The sequence below is a fragment of the Myotis yumanensis genome, unplaced genomic scaffold (genome assembly GCF_028538775.1).
Source record: "Myotis yumanensis isolate MYYU_CA2020_CCGP unplaced genomic scaffold, mMyoYum1.0.hap1 SCAF_14, whole genome shotgun sequence".
Classification (NCBI taxonomy): Eukaryota; Metazoa; Chordata; class Mammalia; order Chiroptera; family Vespertilionidae; genus Myotis; species Myotis yumanensis.
In genome coordinates, this window is record NW_027223765.1 from 34,064,167 (window position 1) to 34,083,695 (window position 19,529).

Consider the following 19,529-nt stretch of genomic DNA (forward strand, 5'->3'; position numbering starts at 1 on the left):
TGGAACCAGTCCAATAATTTGCTTCCTTGTATGATTTATTCCTTGTTCATCAGTAGATCTTGGTTAATAGTGGGAGGCAGAGCATATTAGAATCACTTGTTAACTTCTAAAATTATGCATCTTCCATAGGAAATTTTAATATGCTATCCCTACACTCAATGAGAAGTGTATCAAAAACTTGGGATTTGGGCCCTAGCCAGTTTGGCTCAATGGATAGAGTGTTGGCCTGTGGACTGAAGGGTCCTGGGTTCGATTCTGGTCAAAGGCACGTACCTCAGTTGCAGGCTCCTCCCAGGCCTGCGCCCTGGTCAGGGGTGTGCAGGAAGCAACCAAATTGATGTGTTTCTCTCACATCTATATTTCTCTCTGTCTTTCCATCTCTCTTCCACTCTCTCTAAAAATCAATGGAAAAATAACCTTGAGTGAGGATTAAAACAAAAACAAAAATAAAAAAAACCTTGGGATTTGGAACAGTTTAGAAAAAGCTTCCTAAATGATGGGCTCCTGTTGTTTGCATATGTATCAAACTACTACTATACTATTATATTGGTTTATGTATATTCTACTAGATCATAAACTATATAAGTACTAGGTTTTCTTAAATATATTTTATTGATTTTCCACAGAAAGGAAGGGAGAGGGAGAGAGAGTTAAAAACATCGATGAGAGAGAAACATAGATCAGCTGCCTCCTGCACACCTCCCACTGGGGAGGTGCCTGCAACCAAGGTACATGCCCTTGACCGGAATCGAACCTGGTACCTTTCAGTCCGCAGGCCGACACTCTATCCACTGAGCCAAACTGGTTAGGGCAGCAATAGGTTTTCTTATCTTTGCTTCTGGGTGCAACAAAATACACATAGTAGGCATATGATAAAAGCTTGATTAGTTAAACTCCAAAATATCAAGTTTGGAAACATAAAATGAGACAGTATGTGCACTGTTGGGAAGTTTGGGAAAGTGATCATGAAAGAAAGCACCCAGTAAGAATTATGGCATATTAAAAGTAGAAGAAATTTTAGTGTAAAACTTGGAGAAATATCAGTTATGTAAGGAAATAGAGGTTATATAGAATCACCAAGAATCTTTTACTCTTTAACTTTAGTTATTTAACAGAGCACACAATACTGTCTCTTCACTCAATGAATAAGTATTGAATGTCTAAGCTCTGGTTACATTTTCACAGGTAATAAACTCTCTCTACATGTATATATAAATAAAAGTTTACATGCCTAGGAAAGCACTATTTCCCCAATAGGTAATCCAAAAAGTTAATTTAAAATAAACAAACAGCCAAAGATAGTCACTTATTACATTTGCTAGTCCTGCTTTTCCATAACCTAACAAAATAGACAAAAATAACTTTTAAAAATCATTTTAGAATTAGGAGATATTAAAGAGAAAGTCTTTGCTACAATCTAAATTAAATATGAATTTTTGCACCCTGATGTTCATTGCAATGTTATTTACAATAGCCAGGATTTGGAAGCAGCCCAAGTACCCATTAGTAGATGAGTAGATAAAAAAAAAAGCTGTGGTACATTTACACAATAGATTACTACTTGGCTGCAAAATAAGAAGTCTTACCTTTGCAATAGCATAAAGGACCTGGAGAGTGTTATGCTCTCACACAGATGTCTCTCTCTTTCCCTCCCTCCCTCTCTAAGAATCAATAAAAATAATTTTTAAAAAAAGTTAAGGAAAATGCTCCATGAGTCACAGAGTGAGAATTTTTGGCCTCTCTGGAAGGCAATGGAATTAGCACGGCTTGAGGTAGTCAGGATGTCTACTTCCTAGTTTCAGGAAGTGAAAATCTAAGTGACTTAACTCCTTTGGTCTTCAATTGCCTTATCTATAGAATGAGGGACTTGGAAAAGAAGATCTCTAAAAATTCTTCCTTTTGCTCTAAATTTAGCTATAAAATTCTACAAACATCAATGACATAGGACTGGGAAACATGCTATGGTCTCTTCTTTTTAAAGCAATATTTGTTTAGTCTTTGAGGCCCTAAAAAAAGGGCACATTCTGTCTGTTCTACAGACCTAGCATATGTTACATAGAGCAACTTCCCGATACTGGCATTCAGTGTCATTTTTGGGATAATTAATCACCTACAGAGAATTCATTATCTTACTTTTTAAAAAAATTTTCAATATCAGAACTACTATACACACCTCAGGAAGAATAGGTTTGGTAGAGACTCATTAATTTCTGGTGAAAGTAAATTAGCATACCTTTATGTAATACACTTTTACTGAACTGAATGGAGCTCACTACTAGCATATGACAGATTCAGCATTGTGTATTTAGCACTGATTAACTGAACACACAAACTCCAAGCACATGGAATATTTAGATATCCTGCTCTTTGAATCTTAGATACAATGGATGTTTTTTAATGACAATTAATGACATTTTATTTTATTTATTTTTTATTTTTGCTAAAAGTATTACAAAGGGTATTACATAAGACAATTAATGACATTTTAAAAACACCTACCTAACTGTAGGAGCATCAATGACAAATGCCACTTAATTACAAAGATAAATTAAAACAGATTTTCAAAATAAATTAAAAAAGATTGAAGAATGAAATAAGTTAAGTTTTATTAAAAACATTTTTGTCTTTCAATATCTAAGGAGTGAATTTGCAATGATATCAGATTTTTGACAATTATTAGTAAGGTTATGTCTCATGATCAGTTTCCCCACTTTTAACATGTTTATTTTGCAAAAGCCTTATCATGTAAGTAAGACTTACACAACATTATTGCTTTTCATATAGCTATTGCCAAGTAAGTTATGTTTTCCCACCTCTTTTTCTTGAGGAAAACAAATAAACAAACAAACAAACACCTTGTGCATTTTCAGGTTTTGCAGAATTTGGCAATCTAATAACTATAATTTTCTAGCTACTCTAAAGTAAAACAAGAGGCAGCCTAAGTTATTTTTATGTGGGGGTAACATTTTTCAAACTATTTGTAGAGAACATTTAAACATTTGCTTAGGTTTCTTTCCAAAGTAGAGATGAACAAAACACTACTGCCTTACCTTCTGATTCAATCTCTGATTCCCTCTTACTTGACATCATTAAATTCATTCATTGAATACTTGTTTGATGCAAGACACCGTGCTAGGCAAACTGGATTGGGGGGGGGGGGCGACGTGGCAAGATGATTCTAAATATACACAGATTATTCTTTCCCTCATGTACCCCTTTTTACTAGCTCCTTCTTTTCCACTGAAGCAGATGTTTAAGGTTCTGATCCTAGTGCATCTCCCCTTTATGCTATTTTTCCTCCACCACTGAAGTTATTGAAAGAGTGGTCTTTCCTCTCCATCTGCATTTGTCACTTGCTCTTTATTTATTTCCCAACCCACTGCAACCTAGCTTTTGCTTCATTTAAATTGACCAAAACTTTGCTCTTAAAAGTCCCTAATTCTTTTTTCACAGTCAGATCTAGGGGCCTCTTCTAAGTTCTCCTTCTACTTGCTCTCTCCAGCAGCCTCCCAGCTTTTAATACTATTGATATTTTAAAAATTTCTCATGCTGGTTTCTGGTTTTCTGGTTCTCCTCTTTCTGCCTGCTATTTTCCAGACTTCCTTCCTTCACTTATATTCTGTTCTTCCTACTTTGATCTTCTCACACAGAATGTGCCAATGACTCCTGCCTTCTCTCTCTTTTTTAAAAAAATATTTTTTATTGATTTCAGAGAAGAAGGGAGAGGGGGAGAGAGAGAGAGAGAGAGAGAGAGAGAGAGAGAGAGAGAGAGAGAGAGAAAGAAACATCAATGATGAGGAAGAAGTATTGAACGGCTGCCTCCTGCACACCCCACACTGGTGATCGAGCATGCAACCTGGGCATGTACCCTGACTGGGAATCAAACTGTGACCCCCTGGTTCAGTGGTCGGCAAACTCATTAGTCAACAGAGCCAAATATCAACAGTACAACGATTGAAATTTCTTTTGAGAGCCAAATTTTTTAAACTTAAAACTATATAGGTAGGTACATTGTTATTAACTTAATTAGGGTACTCCCAAGCTGGCCTTTGCTAAAAACATCCTCAGTCTGATTGAGGTACGTTCACTGAGGTCGACCCCTTCCAACTCTCCCATCCACACTCGTCTTGTATACTTGCTTCGTCTATCTCCTTTCGTTCATCCTCTCTATATGTCCAAACCATATCAACATACCTTTCTCAATCCTCGACACTACATCTTCTTTCACTCCACAACGTTCCCTGTACGTGCACGCCCGCATGTGGTATTTTGTGGAAGAGCCACACTCAAGGGGCCAAAGAGCCGCATGTGGCTCGAGAGCCTCGGTTTGCCGACCACTGCCCTGGTTCATGGGTCAACACTCAACCACTAAGCCATGCTGGCTGGGCTCCTGCCTTCTCTTTTTGAGATTTGGATCCTTATTTTTCACTTCCTTCTAGATTCCTTTATATGTGGATGTTGGATATCCCATAAGCACTTCAACTACAACATAAAACTGAACTTTTCATTTTCTCCCTCCAAACTGTCTCCTCTTTCTGTTTTCCTTTCTTGGTTAGTTCATTCTATCACCAAACTAGATACCTCGAATAATCTCAACAGCCTTTCTTCCTGCAGACATTTGTATTCATTGGTCATTGCTCTAATTTTTTTCTCAATTCCATTTCTTCTTACCCATCCCAATGTCTTAGTTCATAATTTTGCATGGGTGTTCTGGTAAACTTCCTTGATTTGCTCCCCCTTTCATATATCCTTTTTACTGCTGCTTATAGTAGTTTGGTTTTTGGTAACGTAGATATGATCACTCCTTTGCTTTATGAGGCACAATGTGGTGTCAGAGAAAGTTATAAAACAAGAGAAGGGGAAGAATAGGAAATTAAAAGTCTTATGGAAGAGAAGCCATTTGAACTGGGCCTTGAATGCCAGATAGAATTTTGACAGGGAACCAAAGAAAATAATACACAAAGACCCACAAGCATTTTCTAGGAACAACAAAGAACACAGTTTGCCTGAAATATACGTGAAAAAGAGCAGCAGTGGGATAAGGTTGTGGAGGCTAGAGAGTGGGCAATCATGAAGGCCATGCAGGTTTGAGTATCATAGCTGCCCTGTGCATTAGGACTTTTTACTCTGTTATAGTTCCCTAAAAGTTAACATTTGGGTAATTAATACCACAAAGAAGACTAAAGAAAAGAAAGAGTAACATGTTGAAGTTTAAATTCATTTGCCATTGAGATTTTCTTTTCTTTTTTTTGCAATATACACTAAGCTTCTGTTTACAAGGAAGGAGGGAACTATCTTAAAAGTGCTGAGTGCCACAAATATCTATAAAACCACTTTTCTGAATTTTTATGAAGCCACTGAGAAATTATTTTTAAGTTGTCAGCTTTTTTTTTAAATAAAAGGAAACCCCATTATTTACATAATAGGACATCCTAATCAGCAAAGCTAAGGTTTCACTAATTTTACATATATGCAAAGCATAATTTTTAGTCAAATCTCAATGGTATAGGGTAAAACCTAGATGAATGAATCAAGTACCATAAGTCAATTCTTTTCTACATCAGATTATTTTTTAAATGCAGAGCCAACACTTATTATTTTATTATTTACTTCATGAAAAGCAAGTCTGAATATGAAACACAGACTAGTCAAAATTCTTAATGACTAAATTATCTCATAAAAAATATGCCCTAACTGGTTTGGCTCAGTGGATGGAGCGTTGGCATGTGGACTGAAGGGTCCCGGGTTCGATTCCGGTTGGGGGCATGTGCCTTGGTTGAGGGCGCATTCCCAGTGGGGGGTGTGCAGGAGGCAGCTGATCGATGTTTCTCTCTCGTCAGTGTTTCTAACTCTCTATTCCTCTCCCTTCCTCTCTGTAAAAAATCAATAAAATATATAAAAAAAATAAGAGGGAACATTTAAAAATATGATTAATGTCAAAGATTTTGACAGAACTTGAAACAAACATTATACTTTGAAAATCTATAAAAATTTGTGAGTGTCCATTGACTGAAGAAGGAATATTAATCCATGAGAGTATTTTTATCAAGATTCTGTAGATACCAGCTTCACTAACTCAAAATATAAAACAAATAGCAGCTGATGCAATAACCCCTTAGTAAGTTAATTCTGGGTAGCCCAGGAAGTTGCCTCTTTATTTCTGCTTTACTTGCATTTGGAGCCTTCCTCTAAAGGTGTCTGGACAGGGTATTGAACTGATTATGCTTGAGACAATTCAGGAAAAACTTTGGAGTAATCAGCCCATGGTCTAAAACTGATGGGTTATTAAATGACCAAAATCATGGCAACATGTGTTCATTTTGATAATTACAGAAAACAAAAAATTTGTTCCCAGAGCACCTCAGCCTAACAACTGGGTGCTTTTTCCATTCAGTGCTGGAAATGGGTATTTGAGAATTAACTACGTTTCCAGTTAGAAGAATGCTGAAATCATGCCCTTCTACAATCAAAATACAGGTTCTATCTTCAGGTAAAACCATATACTATTATCCAACCATACCATTCATACGTTCTTTAGTCTGGACTGCTTTAAATTTGTACTCTGGGGCTACATCATTATGCAATCATCAAATGTATTGCCCTAAGTTACTGAGCAATTGATCGGAATATACAGAAGACCTGATTCAGGCATATGAATTATATTTTTCTGGTACCAAAGCATATAGATGAAAACTTTTAAACTCAGGCAATTGACAGATAACCAGTTGCCTAAATATTTAGAAAGACAGTGACATTGTCGATAAGATACAGAATAGCTTAATTGAAAAGTGAAAATTCAGTAAGCAGGTTGCTTGACTTACATAGTATCATAGAATTTTCGAAGTTGAAGGAACTTAGCAATCACTGATTTCAGTGATTTTCGAACAACACTCCCCAGGGTTCTTAGGGTCCTTGAAGGTTACTTCAGAAGCCTCCTTCAAAGCTGGGAGTGGGTGGCTAATGTGGAAGCTAAATGCATAGAATAGACTAAACAGAGACCAAAGAGCAAAAATAGAAGTAACACAGAATGGAGTAAATTTACTTTGGGGGATGTTCACCTCTTCTTGTACATTCTGAAAACAGCAAGGTGCTGATTTTGGTATAACATAAGGAGCCTCTTTTGATAAGTTGGTGGGTTATTACATTACATCTCATAGATTAATATTCCTTCTTCAGTCAATGGGCACTCGCAAATTTTTATAGATTTTCAAAGTGTAATGTTTGTTTCAAGTTCTGCTGTCAAAATCTTTGACATTAATCATATTTTTAAATGGTCCTTCTTTATTTTTTATGAGATAATTTAGTCATTAAGAATTTTGACTAGTCAATGTTTCATATTCAGAGCTGCTTTTCATGTATGAAGTAAATAATAAAATAATATGCGTTGGCTCTGCATATATTGTTCATTCACATACAACAATAACAAAAAGGAATTTTATATGAATGGAAACCTCATTACTGTTGGCCTCATATTGGCCAAAGCAATGAATTTAAATAGCTACTAAGATTTCCTAGAAAACTTTGTATTTGAAAATGTTTTCTTCATCAGGAAAACAGACAAAACTAATAGAAATCTAGTTGTTGAGTTTCCCTTCTTGTGTTAAATTAAATGGTTTTCTTCTCTGTGCAGCAAACACATTACCATAAAAACCCCTGGGAAGGGATTTTCTTAGTCATGTGTGCAATCCTGTAAGTGTTGAACTGCATAAGCCTTTGATGCCATGATATTTAATTCCTTTAATAGTCACATGATGTCCAAAGATAACCTTATTCAGTTCATGATAGCTTTCTTTGACTTTTCTGGGAAGAGAAAATTATACCCTCAATAACACATAGGTTGGGCTTTAACTATTATTGGCCCTATAAACAATAAGAAATGGGAGATATATTTTACATGAATATGTACAAGCAATAGAAAATATATTTTATATCAATGTGTAAAATGACAATTTTTAAAGGACAAAAAAGAAATACAATTAAAAGCAGAATTGGCAATGCTTTCCTATGCAGTTTTATAGATAATGTTCTCAAATCAGAGATTTTTTCATAAAGATAAATTAAGTTTATTGCAACTTGATTGCATCACCTAAAATCTAACCCATGACTTGAAAACATGCCCTTATGTTTTATAAGGTCTGAAATAAAAAGGAAATAGATGGAATTAAAACAGCAAATTATTTGGCAATCAATGACTGAAGTTGTATATTGCTATAGAGCAGATGTGATTAACTGTTGAGAAAAATTTGACCAAATTTTCTTCCTGTCTACTATAGCTAATAGATCTATTCAGAATACATTCTTTTTTTTTTAAGTGTTTTTATTGATTTTAGAGAGGAAGGGAAGGAGATAGAAAATCAGTGATGGGAGAGAATCATTGATTGGCAGCCTCCTACACGCCCCCACTGGGGATTGAGCCCACAACCCCAGCATGTGCCCTGACTAGGAATCAAACTGCAACCTCCTGGTTCATGGGTCAACGCTCAGCCCCTGAGCGACACTGTCTTGCCTTTAGAGCAAATAACCAATATTAATGATAAAAATATAATTTTGTAAACTATTTTTAAAGGGTAAAATATCAACCAATTAATGATTCCAAAATATCTTGATGATTTCCACTGTGAAAACCAAACATCAGCATGATGGAGCAAAAATTTAATTTTCACAGATGCTTTGGAGTTCTTACAGATGAAGACTGACTTAAAGATTATCCTCTTACCAGATCAGTTTTGATATCAGATAAAGGCGAAAGAAAGAAAAAACAGGATATCCAACGAAATGAGACTTTGGATTTAATTTGATCACTTTGCATTTTACATTTCTTGAGCTCATAATGAGTTCTTAAAAAACTAATACTTGAAAAATATAGTAACATTATTATGTCAAAATTTGTTTTGTGAGCTAGTTAACCAGTCAGAGCTAAACAGAAATCAAGAACTATTTCTTCAAACAGGCCTATCTTCCATGATTTTACTGAGTTAGTTCTACAGTTCATGAAAACAAGGTCTTCTACATTCTTCCCCAAGGTAGACACTCTAAATCATAAGCTTGGTTTTTGATATGAGTTTAAAAAGTAGAAAGTTTTATTCTCTTATGTGTCTATGGACACTGAAGTTTTGTGGAACTTTAAAATATTTCTTTATCCACAAGTTTGTATGCTGCTCAAAGTCAAAGTTACTGCCATACCTACACTCATCTTTGCATAGTGAAGAGGAAAAAAAAACACACATCTAAATTCTGAGAAGCCACCTAAAGTTCCATATTCAAGATTTTCTTACATTAAAATTAGAAAGAAACTACTGATACACAGAAGTAAAGTATAATTGTTTTTAATACTATTAAAGCAACATAAAAAAAATCACAACTATCCTTACATTTGTTTTAAAATACTATAGTCATTTCCATCACTTCCCCAGATTTTCAAGTCTTTTCTCTCATCATGGCAGATGCCCAACCAGAGAGGATTCTGCACTAACAGCTTAAAAACTCACATCTAAATGAGAAATGCTTTGTCAGTACGCTATATTCTGAAATCTGGCATTCTGTGGATAAACTGTGCACATTTTCACCAACGGCCTTCATATCTACTGATCTGGCAGCCATAAGGGAATAATAAAGTATGTGGTGCTAAGTGTTCACTTACCATTATGAGACATCCCCACTGCAAGGCATTTCTGAAACCGACAGTACTGACATTTATTTCTACTTTTTTTGTGGATCCGACAGTTAAGATCACACCTATCATAAATAAGCTTCAATCTGATTGTTCTCCGGAAAAAACCCTGCAAAAAGATAATGAAAAAAAAATAAAAGAAGTAAATTCTAAGTCTTTATGACACATTGAAGCAGCAACATATGACTAAAGGCACACTGGCCTGGGTATTTCATACAGTTCTGGCCCTGGTGACTTTAGGCAACTGAATTTTCTTTGCTATAAAATAAAGAACCAGACTATTTCCAGTGTTTTGTTTTAGCTCTTAGAAGATGACCACATCCAACTAATGTCATTCAATGTATTTTGGCTCTACATTTGGGTTTCAGCATGCTCTAGGAAGTGCTCTGGATTTAATGTAATGCAAATAAAACACCATGTAATCAGTTCAGTCTCTCTGCAAACCATTCCAACAGCATGCCAAGCCCTTATAATTGTGCTAAGCAGTTTGGCAAAGTTACAATCATTTCATCCTAATACATTATCAGGGCCAATAAAAATCCACATGTGGATAATTTTTTGGAATTCTCTATGTTGCATAATTTCCTGCAGAATTGGTTTCATTTATTTATGCAGTTGAAAATGTGTGTGTTCCATAATCATTGTAGCCTGCAAACAAAAAGAGATAATGGAAAATAGCATGAGAAATAATATATAAATCCTCAGAAAATCGACTGCTACCTTAAAAAAGCAAATATGTCAATTTGAGACTAACTGAATGCTGCAATATTTATATTTTTTGGAAAGTCTTGAAAAAAATTCTAATCAGAAATGTTTTCTAACTCCACATTTTTGTTCAGAGTATTCCTATTCATTTCTATTGTGTTCATTTTCATGAAACTCAGTTTTTAATTCTTCCAAATTTATCTGGTCCTGTTTGGTACAAAAAGCACTAAACTAATATGATTGTCATTGATGTGCATTTCTATTTTCTCCACATTTCCATCTTGAACTCTAGACAAGTATGTTCTACTGCTTACTTGGCATCTTCACTTGGAAATCTAATAGCCATCTCAAACCCAGCATATCCAACACTAAAGTCCTGATCTTACCCCTACAGACTTGCTTCACTACAGCTTTTCAATTCCAGTTGATATAACTCCTTCCTCTTACTTTTTCAAGCCCAAATCCTTGAAGTCACTTTCTACTTCTTTCTCTTATGTAGAAAGCTCTTTCTCTAAATATACATTTGCCTATTTCCCTCATTGCCTTCAAGTTTTGCTAACACCTCAACTTCTCAATGAGGCTTATCCACCTTATTTAATACTGTGGCTTGTCCCTGCCCCATTTCCCTCAGGAACCATTGGTCTCCTTTACTCTGCTCTAGTTTTTCTTCCCTTTCCTCCCCCTCCTCCCCATAGACTTATGACTTTCTAGCATACTATACAATTTGATTATTATATTTATGTTTATTTCCTGCTCCTCTTCCACTGCCCAACTAAAACTGTGAGCTCTGTGGGGGCAAGGATGGTATCTTATGCCACTGGATGAAGAAGGCTTCTACAAAGTTTCTTCATATTACTGATAAAGGAACTCTTCAACAACACTCTTATTTATTACTTCAGAGTCCATAAAATAATGTGCAATTTCAACAATTTACTCATGATTATTGTGAAGTCTGTGAACTGGTGAGCTGGAGATGTATTCGTCACAATTTCAGAAAATAGTTTTGTGTACTTATTATTCTAAAGGATATATATATATATATATATATATACTAATAAAAGAGAAACATGCAAATTGGTGTCACTCTGCTATGTCCACCAGCCAATCGGATGAGTATGCAAATTAACGCAACAAAGATGGCAGTTAATTTGCATACACAGGCGTGGAGTGAAGACTGAAGGCTGAAGAAGCTTGGCTTCTCCGCTGTGGCCGGAGTGAAGGCCTGGGTCCCGGGTGCTGGAGGAAAAACGGTGCCAGCAGCCAGGGGAAGGGCAGGTCTATTGCACGAATCTCTTCGTGCAACGGGCCTCTAGTATATATGTGTGTGTGTGTGTGTGTGTGTGTGTGTGTGTGTGTGTGTATGTTGTTAATCCTCACCTGAGGATATTTTTTTCCATTGATTTTTAGAGAGGGTGCAAGGGAGGGGCAGAAACAGATAGAAACATCAATGTGAGAGAGACACATGGGTTAATTATCTCCCGCATGTGCCCCAACTGGGGCCATGGATTAAGCCTGCAACTGAGGTACATGCCCTTGACCAGAATCGAACCCGAGCCCCTTCAGTCTATGGGCCGACACTCTAACCACTGAGCAAACTGGCTAGGGCTGAGTAAAAAAGCCCAACACTGGATTAAATCTGACTCATATAATATAAGCAGTGTTTATTTTTATAAGATAAATATTTATAATATTATGTTTAGAAAATATACAAAATACAAAATATTTAAAATTTTATAAAAGCTAAACATTTATTTTATAAGGTAAATATGAACAACTTATTCTAAACCCTGGAGTATATAATAAAAACTATTCTAGCCCAGCTGGCGTGGCTCAGTGGTTGACCATCAACCTATGAACCAGGAGGTCATGGTTTGATTCCCGGTCAGAGAACATGCCCGGGTTGGGGGTTCGATTCCCAGTAGGGGGCATGCAGGAGGCAGCTGATCAATGATTCTCATCACTGATGCTTCTCCCTCTCTCCCTCTTCCTTCCTCTCTAAAATCAATAAAAATATATTTAAAAAATAAAAACTTTTCTATTATTATTTTATTCACTTAGTATATTAAAATTAATTATTTTAAAAGACTACATGTGAAAATATGAGTTGATTAAAATTTTTTTAATGCTTGGGCATAATATTACTAAATATTTGAACTTTGCAAAATTCCCCTTTTCACAAAGAAAAAAGGTGAAGAGCCGAAACTGGTTTGGCTCAGTGGATAGAGTGTCGGCCTGTGGACTGAGGGGTCCCGGGTTCGATTCCGGTCAAGGACATGTACCTGGGTTGCGGGCACATCCCGAGTGGGAGATGTGCAGGAGGCAGCTGATCGATGTTTCTCTCTCATTGATGTTTCTAACTCTCTATCTCTCTCCCTTCCTCTCTGTAAAAAATCAATAAAATATATTTTTTTAAAAAAAGAAAAAAGGTGAAGAGAAATAGTATCTGCTTTCCAAAATAGTTCTATCTCTTTACCTGCCCATAATAATACATGACTCAATTGATGCTGGAGTAAGAAAACACAGAGCACTGGTTTAGGAATCCTAGCTCTGCCATTTACTAATGGATGACCATGGGAAAGTTTCACTTATTCATAATTTCTACATCTGTTAGTGGCCATATATAAGCTCAACCTTATAGGACTGTTCTAAGGCTCAAATGAAGATTATCTGTCTATCTATCTATCTATCTATCTATCTATCTATCTATCTATCTATTTACCTATCTATTAGATCTGTCAAGCCTTACATATATAAAATATTACATGGTACAGTGAAAAACCAATACTGGAAAATTTAGAAATCTGGGTTTTGGGCCAGTTCATCAGTATCTTGCCTTGATCCCTTGATCAAGTCACTTAAAAAAACAAAAGCTGCAAGATATAAGGATTAAATTAGATCAGTGCCTTCTAGAACCAATCTGGAGGAAGAAAAGTGAGGCAAAGTATCCCTGCTTTTATTCATTTTCTTAGGTTTTCAAATATTATATTATTTGAGTAGTGGGTTTTAAAAAAAGTTTGACAATTTTATCTCAATTCCTTGTCATATGTTTGCAATAGGAAATGAAATAATAGGTAAATTTTCAACAAATTCTTTGAAGAAAGAAGAAAATTACTTTTTACCTTGCATCCCTCACAAGCATGAACTCCATAGTGAAACCCGGAAGCTTTGTCTCCACAGACACGGCATTCAATTGCCATGAGGGAGTTGGAAGGCTCTTCATGAGGCTTATTGTATAGTTGAGCCTTTTCAGAATAATATGGTGGGGATGCAGGCTCCACTTTGATTGCATCTGTGTATAGAGAAATGGGAGGTCATTATTACATGAAAAACAATACTAAAAAGGCAATAGGGCCAGTCACTATGGTACACCTTAATGCCATATTTTTATTATTTAAGTGTAGAACCACTATGGAACATGAAAAGACCATAGGAAAAGTAGGCTTGGTAAGCATGGGCAAGTCACAGCATCTTTCAGCTTCAAATGTATAAATAAAACTGGGAAGGGAATTAAGCCTGTGGTTCTATGACCCTCCAGCACCCCATATACTAGTATAGTATTTGAGACAATCAAGGTTATTTTACTATGTAATATGCTGTACTTGGCATTTTCACAATATTAAATTGTGTATTTTAATTTCAATGTTGCATTTTAGAAATATTTTTAAACCACTCTTGCAAAAGACACACAGAAGGAACATAAAAAATAAGAGACCAGGTTACCATCAGTGTTGAGTCAGAAAAGGTGGTTTGTAAAATGATCTTTGATAGAGAGTGAAACAACCTATAGAAATTAAGGACTACTTTCCCACTGGTTAAGAATAGGGCTATTAAATTTCCGTATTAGGCTCTAACTGAAAACCACACATATTAATATAACCAAGTATATTATTTATCTTAAAAAAACACACTAGAAATACAGGAAGTTCTTATTGTCAAGTAATGGTTACCAATTACATAGTGGTGGCTTTGGGAAACCAGCATATCAGTACACAAAGAGATAAAAATCAAGGAAATAGCATCACAGAAATTTGTTTTCTCGAAAAGTGCAGTTTTAATTTTTCTTGAGTCTGATGTTTTGATGTGAATTGAGTTAATGGTATGAAGATTTATCAATAGACCAACTTGTCAAAATTTAAATTTGTGTTATTTATAAAATAACCTTAATTGTCTCAAATACTATATGTTGTCTGTTAGAGCTTTAGTATTACGGGTGTTGGAGGGTCACAGAACCACAGGCTTAATTCCCTTACCAGTTCAGGTTTCAGTGTAACCTTCTCAAATGGCAGAATTAGAAAAAATTGGATTATAATTTAGTAATTTGGTGATAATAAGGTAGCACGCTGTTACTTATTAACTTATAAGTATTCAAAAGAATTCAAAGTTTGGGTGATGGACTGTTAGCCTGATATATACCTGGCAATATAATCATACTGGGTAGTGCTCCTAAGAAGAGCCAAAAAAGAAAAAAAGAGGAGAGAAAGGAAGAAGGGACAAAGGAAAGAATGATCTGGGGGATTAACACACTGCCTTCCTTTCTGGTATATCGTAAATACCTAATATTTCATGGATATGTGGATGAATAGATTAATGGTAAATGTCTTCTCTATAGAGTTTTAGTCTCTGGAGCACTTGCTCCAGTGTTATTGAGTCCAATGCTAGTCTTAGTACTCTGAAAAGTGAAAATAAACATCATACTTTGGTAATCTTGGAGCTTCAGGTCATACTTATAATCAGCCACCATTGGGTCAGCTCTTGCAAATGGAATGTCTTCATAGTGTGGAGTGGAAATACTGGAGAAATCAACAGTGGTGAAGGGCTTGATGTCAAAGGCGTGGGAGTGGTCATCCATTACGGAAAGATCCACGGAGCTGATTCCAAAGTTGGTGGGCCAAAATGGCATCTCTGTGTCAACCATTGTAATTTCTGAAATGGAAAAAAAGCATAGCTATGAAGTTGGTCCTGGAGGACAGAGCAATCCTCTAAAGATATGTAGAAAGGGAACTGAAAGAATGTTTGGTAATGTGATTTCATCTGGAGAAGAGAACACAACCACCTTCTTTGTGCTGCCCAATATGTTTTATTAAAGGAAGTCATCGCTTAGCTGGATATCACAGTGGAGAACCCTGTAACAGTATCAACATGTACAGTGTACTCCATGAAAATGTCCTGCAGACAGCCCTGCCCTCATTATCAAGTCTGTTAATTTTTAAAGAGCATAGAGTTCTGGGACAAATTTACTTTCTTGAAATTAGAGATCCTAAATAGTTTTCTCTTTAGGATGAAAATTTTGCTTTTCTATTCATGTTTATAATGTTTTTGTGCGACAGAAAGTTGGTATATTAAATTTAGATAAGAATTTATTCTTTCCCAGCCTGCGTGGCTCAGTGGTTGAGTGTCGACCTATGAACCAGGAGGTCACTGTTCGATTCCCAGTCAGGGCACATGCCTGGGTTGCAGGCTCGACTCCCAGTGTGGGGTGTGAAGGAGGCAGCTGATCTATGATTCTCTCTCATCACTGATATTTCTCTTTCTTTCTTCCTGTCCCTTTCTCTCTGAAATCAATAAAAATATATATACATAAATAATTTATTCTTTAACTGCATTATAACATAATTTTATTCTTAAAAGTAACACCAAAATGAATCTTTTAAAAAAGAGAAATCCCTTCTGTGCTATGAAAACACTCAAATATTTATGTTTTCTGTGTATACAGTTTTCCTTAAAGAGGAGAAAGCATTCCCCATATTGAGAACAGAGAGGTTAGAGATATGTAAAACATATTTGAATATCAATGAGGGAATGTTAAAATGAGACTCCGGCCCAGAATTCATTTTAAACCACCCCCAAGACAAAACAAAAATGAAAACAAGGAAACATTAAAAAAACACAACAACACAAAGATAAAAACACTGATATGGATTCTAAGGCCACAGAATAACTTGTTTCATGAATTGCCTGCTTAAGATGCCACATGCATTTTTCTAAATATGTTTTGTGGTCACAGTAAGTGAAATAAAACCCTCAGAGATTTTGGTTCTAAGTATTTAATGTGGATTTGTGAGTGATTCAAGTGGGTAAACTTTAAACCTTTACACAATGGGAACCTGTCTGACTCGGTTTACCTGAAACCAGTTCACTATTAAAGTGGTGCCAAAAAAGCAGTCACAAGTATTTTATTTATTTATTTGTTTGTTTGTTTGTTTGTTTATTTATTTATGTGTTTATTTTTTTTGTTAATCCTCACCTAAGGTGAGGATATTTTTTCATTAATCTTTTTAAAGAGAGTGGGAGGAGAGAGAGAGAGAGAGAAATATTGATGTGTGAGAAAGACTCATCGATTGGTTGCCTCCTACATGCTGCCCTGGGGCCAGAGATCATGTGAATTGTGCCTGAAGGATCTGCCTGCAACCAAAATACATGCCCTTGACTGGAATCCAACCTGGGACCCTTCAGTCCTTGGGCTGACACTCTATCCACTGAGGTGAGGGCAGTCACAAGTATTTTAAATGTTAACTCCTTGGTCAAAAATACCAGTAGAGAGGTGTGAGAATTTGAGATTGCTGTTAGAGGCAAAGAAATGAATTGCTCAAAAATTCTAGGGCACCTGAAATCATATGCTTACCTGTCTTATTTGCAATTATATCCCTATCTCCTAGCAAAGAGCTTGCTTGGCTCATGGTAGGTTCTCCTTAAACATTTATTTTTAAATACTAAATGAATTGATGGAATATTAGCATAAAAGGTAGGAAAAGAGGAAAACAAACTAATATTTGAGTACCTTGCACATAAAAGACGAATTCTACCTTTTACTTCATGTAACCCGAGATATTATCCCCACTTAGAGACAAGTAGGCTAGGACTACAAAGTACAGTGACTTGTCCAGTGTCCAACAGCTAGTAAGTAGAGAATTCAAACTCAAGACTGACCCAGAAACCCTGTTCTGTATATAGTCTCTCATTGATGAAAATAGTTTATGCAGGAAGAGCTGTTCTCCTAAGGATATCTGGGAATGGGTGTCTTGTATTTTCCCAGCAAGCAGAGAGCTAAGGAATTCACTCTCAAAGGCTGAGTTCTGCATGAGGTTAAAGATTCCAGTTGTGGTCTTCATAAGAAAAACAAAGTGCCTTGAAAACACAAATGAGGAGCCTAGTCCTGTGAATGTGCTTCAGTGGCTCCATGAGGAATCATTAGGCACAGTTTGGGTTCACATTCTGAATATCTACATAAATAAGTACCCAAACAACCTTAAGTTATCTGTGTTACAGTGTAAACACTACACAACAAAAAGAGGAATGTGCACTGGTGATAGCTTGAAGGTCATGCTGGGTCTCAATGACATCTCGTCAAAAGTTTATGCTCTCAATGACAGGGGCACCCATCAAACTGAATTCTTTGTCTCAAAATATATCTAGTCCTGCCCAGTGTGGCTCAGTTAGTTGAGTGTTGTCCCATGCATAGAAAGGTTGCTGGTTCAGTTCCTGGTCAGGGCACATACCTAGGTTGCAGGTTTGATCCCCGGTCAGGTCGCATATGAGAAGCAACTGAACCATGTTTCTCTCTCACTTCAATGTTTCTCTCTCTCTAAAATTAAAAAAAAAAAGCCCAGCCGATGTTGCTCAGTGGTTTAGCATTCACCTATGACTCAGGAGATCAGGGTTCGATTCCTGGTCAGGGCACATGCCTGATTTTCGGGCTCGATCCCCAGTGTGGGGCATGCAGGAGGCAGCCGATCAATGATTCTTTCTCATCATTGATGTTTCTATCTCTCTTTCCCTCTTCCTCTCTCTGAAATCAATAAAATACATCTAAACCTACCTAACCTAAGCCATTCCATTTACTTTGCCCATCTCCTCAGCAGGCTTATTTCACATTTTTCTTAGTATAAATTACTTTCATATCTAAATATATCTCTCTTGTTTCAACTGCACTACCCATAAAAGTTGGTTTATCAACTACTTCTCATTATACTTATTGTAAACAAAATAAAGGTTCACTAAGTGAGTTAAAGGTACTGTATATGCCTCTGTATGAACACTGGGAAATAAAAATAAGGATGCAAAAATATCTGTGTTGCAAGAAAAATTAGTTGCTCATCATTTTACTGGTTTAGTTTTGTTTCACTTTTTTTTTTTTTTAAAAATCCTCACTGGAGGATATGTTTATTGATTTGAGAGGGAGATAGAGAGACTTTGATGTGAAAGAGAAACATCAATCCATTGCCTCCCATACGCGCCACAACCTAGGTATGTGCTCTGGCAGGAAATTGAACCTGCAATCATTTTTGGTGCACAGGACAATGCTCCAACCAGCTGAGCTACCGAGCCGGGGCTTTTTTCACTTTCAATGTGACTTCAGTGACTCCCTGTCAACCAAAGCCATGCTTCCTAATACAGGAATCATATCCTTATGGGTCATGGATTTTAATGAAAAGTTTGGGGAAAATTTTAATCTTAAAATGCCCACTTAGCATAAATGAATAGAATAAAATTCATGTTATTTTAAAGATATAATATGAAACTCCTAAAAAATTGTACTTGTATATTTCATGAACACATGATTTAAAAAATATATATTTTTATTGATGATTTCAGAGAGGAAGGGAGAGGGAGAGAGATAGAAACATCAATGATGAGAAAGAATCATTGATTGGCTGCCTTCTGCATGCCCCCGTATTGGGGATCAAGCCCACAACCCGGACATATGCCCTTGACTGGAATCGAACCCAGGACCCTTCAGTTCGTAGGCCGACGCTCTATCCACTGAGCCAAACCAGCTAGGGCTTCAAAAAATAATAGACTTTTCCTGGCTGGTGTGGCTCAGTTGGTAGGAGCGTTGTCCCCATACACGGAATGGTCGTGGGTTCGATTCCCAGTCAGGGTACATATCTAGGTTGCTGGTTTGATCCTTAGCCACAGTTGGGGCACATGCCAGAGGTTTCAGTCTTTCTCTCTCTCTCTCTCTCTCTCTCTCTCTCTCTCTCCCTCTCTCACTCCCCCTCCCTCCCTGCCATTCTCCCTCTCTTTCTAAAAATCAATGAAAATGTCCTTGGGTGAGGATTTAAAGATCAAAAAGATTTTATTTTGGAGTGATTTTAGGTTTACATAAAAATTGAACAGAAAGTACAGAGTTCCCATATACTCTTTCCCCTTTCTC

The 19,529-nt window shown here is 36.4% G+C and overlaps 1 protein-coding gene across 3 annotated transcripts in view; it reads right to left on the reverse strand.

Annotated features, from left to right (window-relative positions):
- Nucleotides 1-19,529, reverse strand: part of PPARG (peroxisome proliferator activated receptor gamma) — a 130,979-nt gene that overhangs the window by 31,769 nt on the left and 79,681 nt on the right. For all 3 annotated transcript variants that reach the window (XM_070433614.1, XM_070433613.1, XM_070433612.1), the window contains 3 exons: nt 15,071-15,298; nt 13,495-13,664; nt 9,641-9,779 (listed from right to left, as the gene is read on the reverse strand). In XM_070433614.1, the coding sequence (XP_070289715.1) occupies nt 9,641-9,779; nt 13,495-13,664; nt 15,071-15,290 (529 nt within the window). In that variant the 5' untranslated portion in view covers nt 15,291-15,298. The remainder of the gene's footprint in view (nt 1-9,640; nt 9,780-13,494; nt 13,665-15,070; nt 15,299-19,529) is intronic.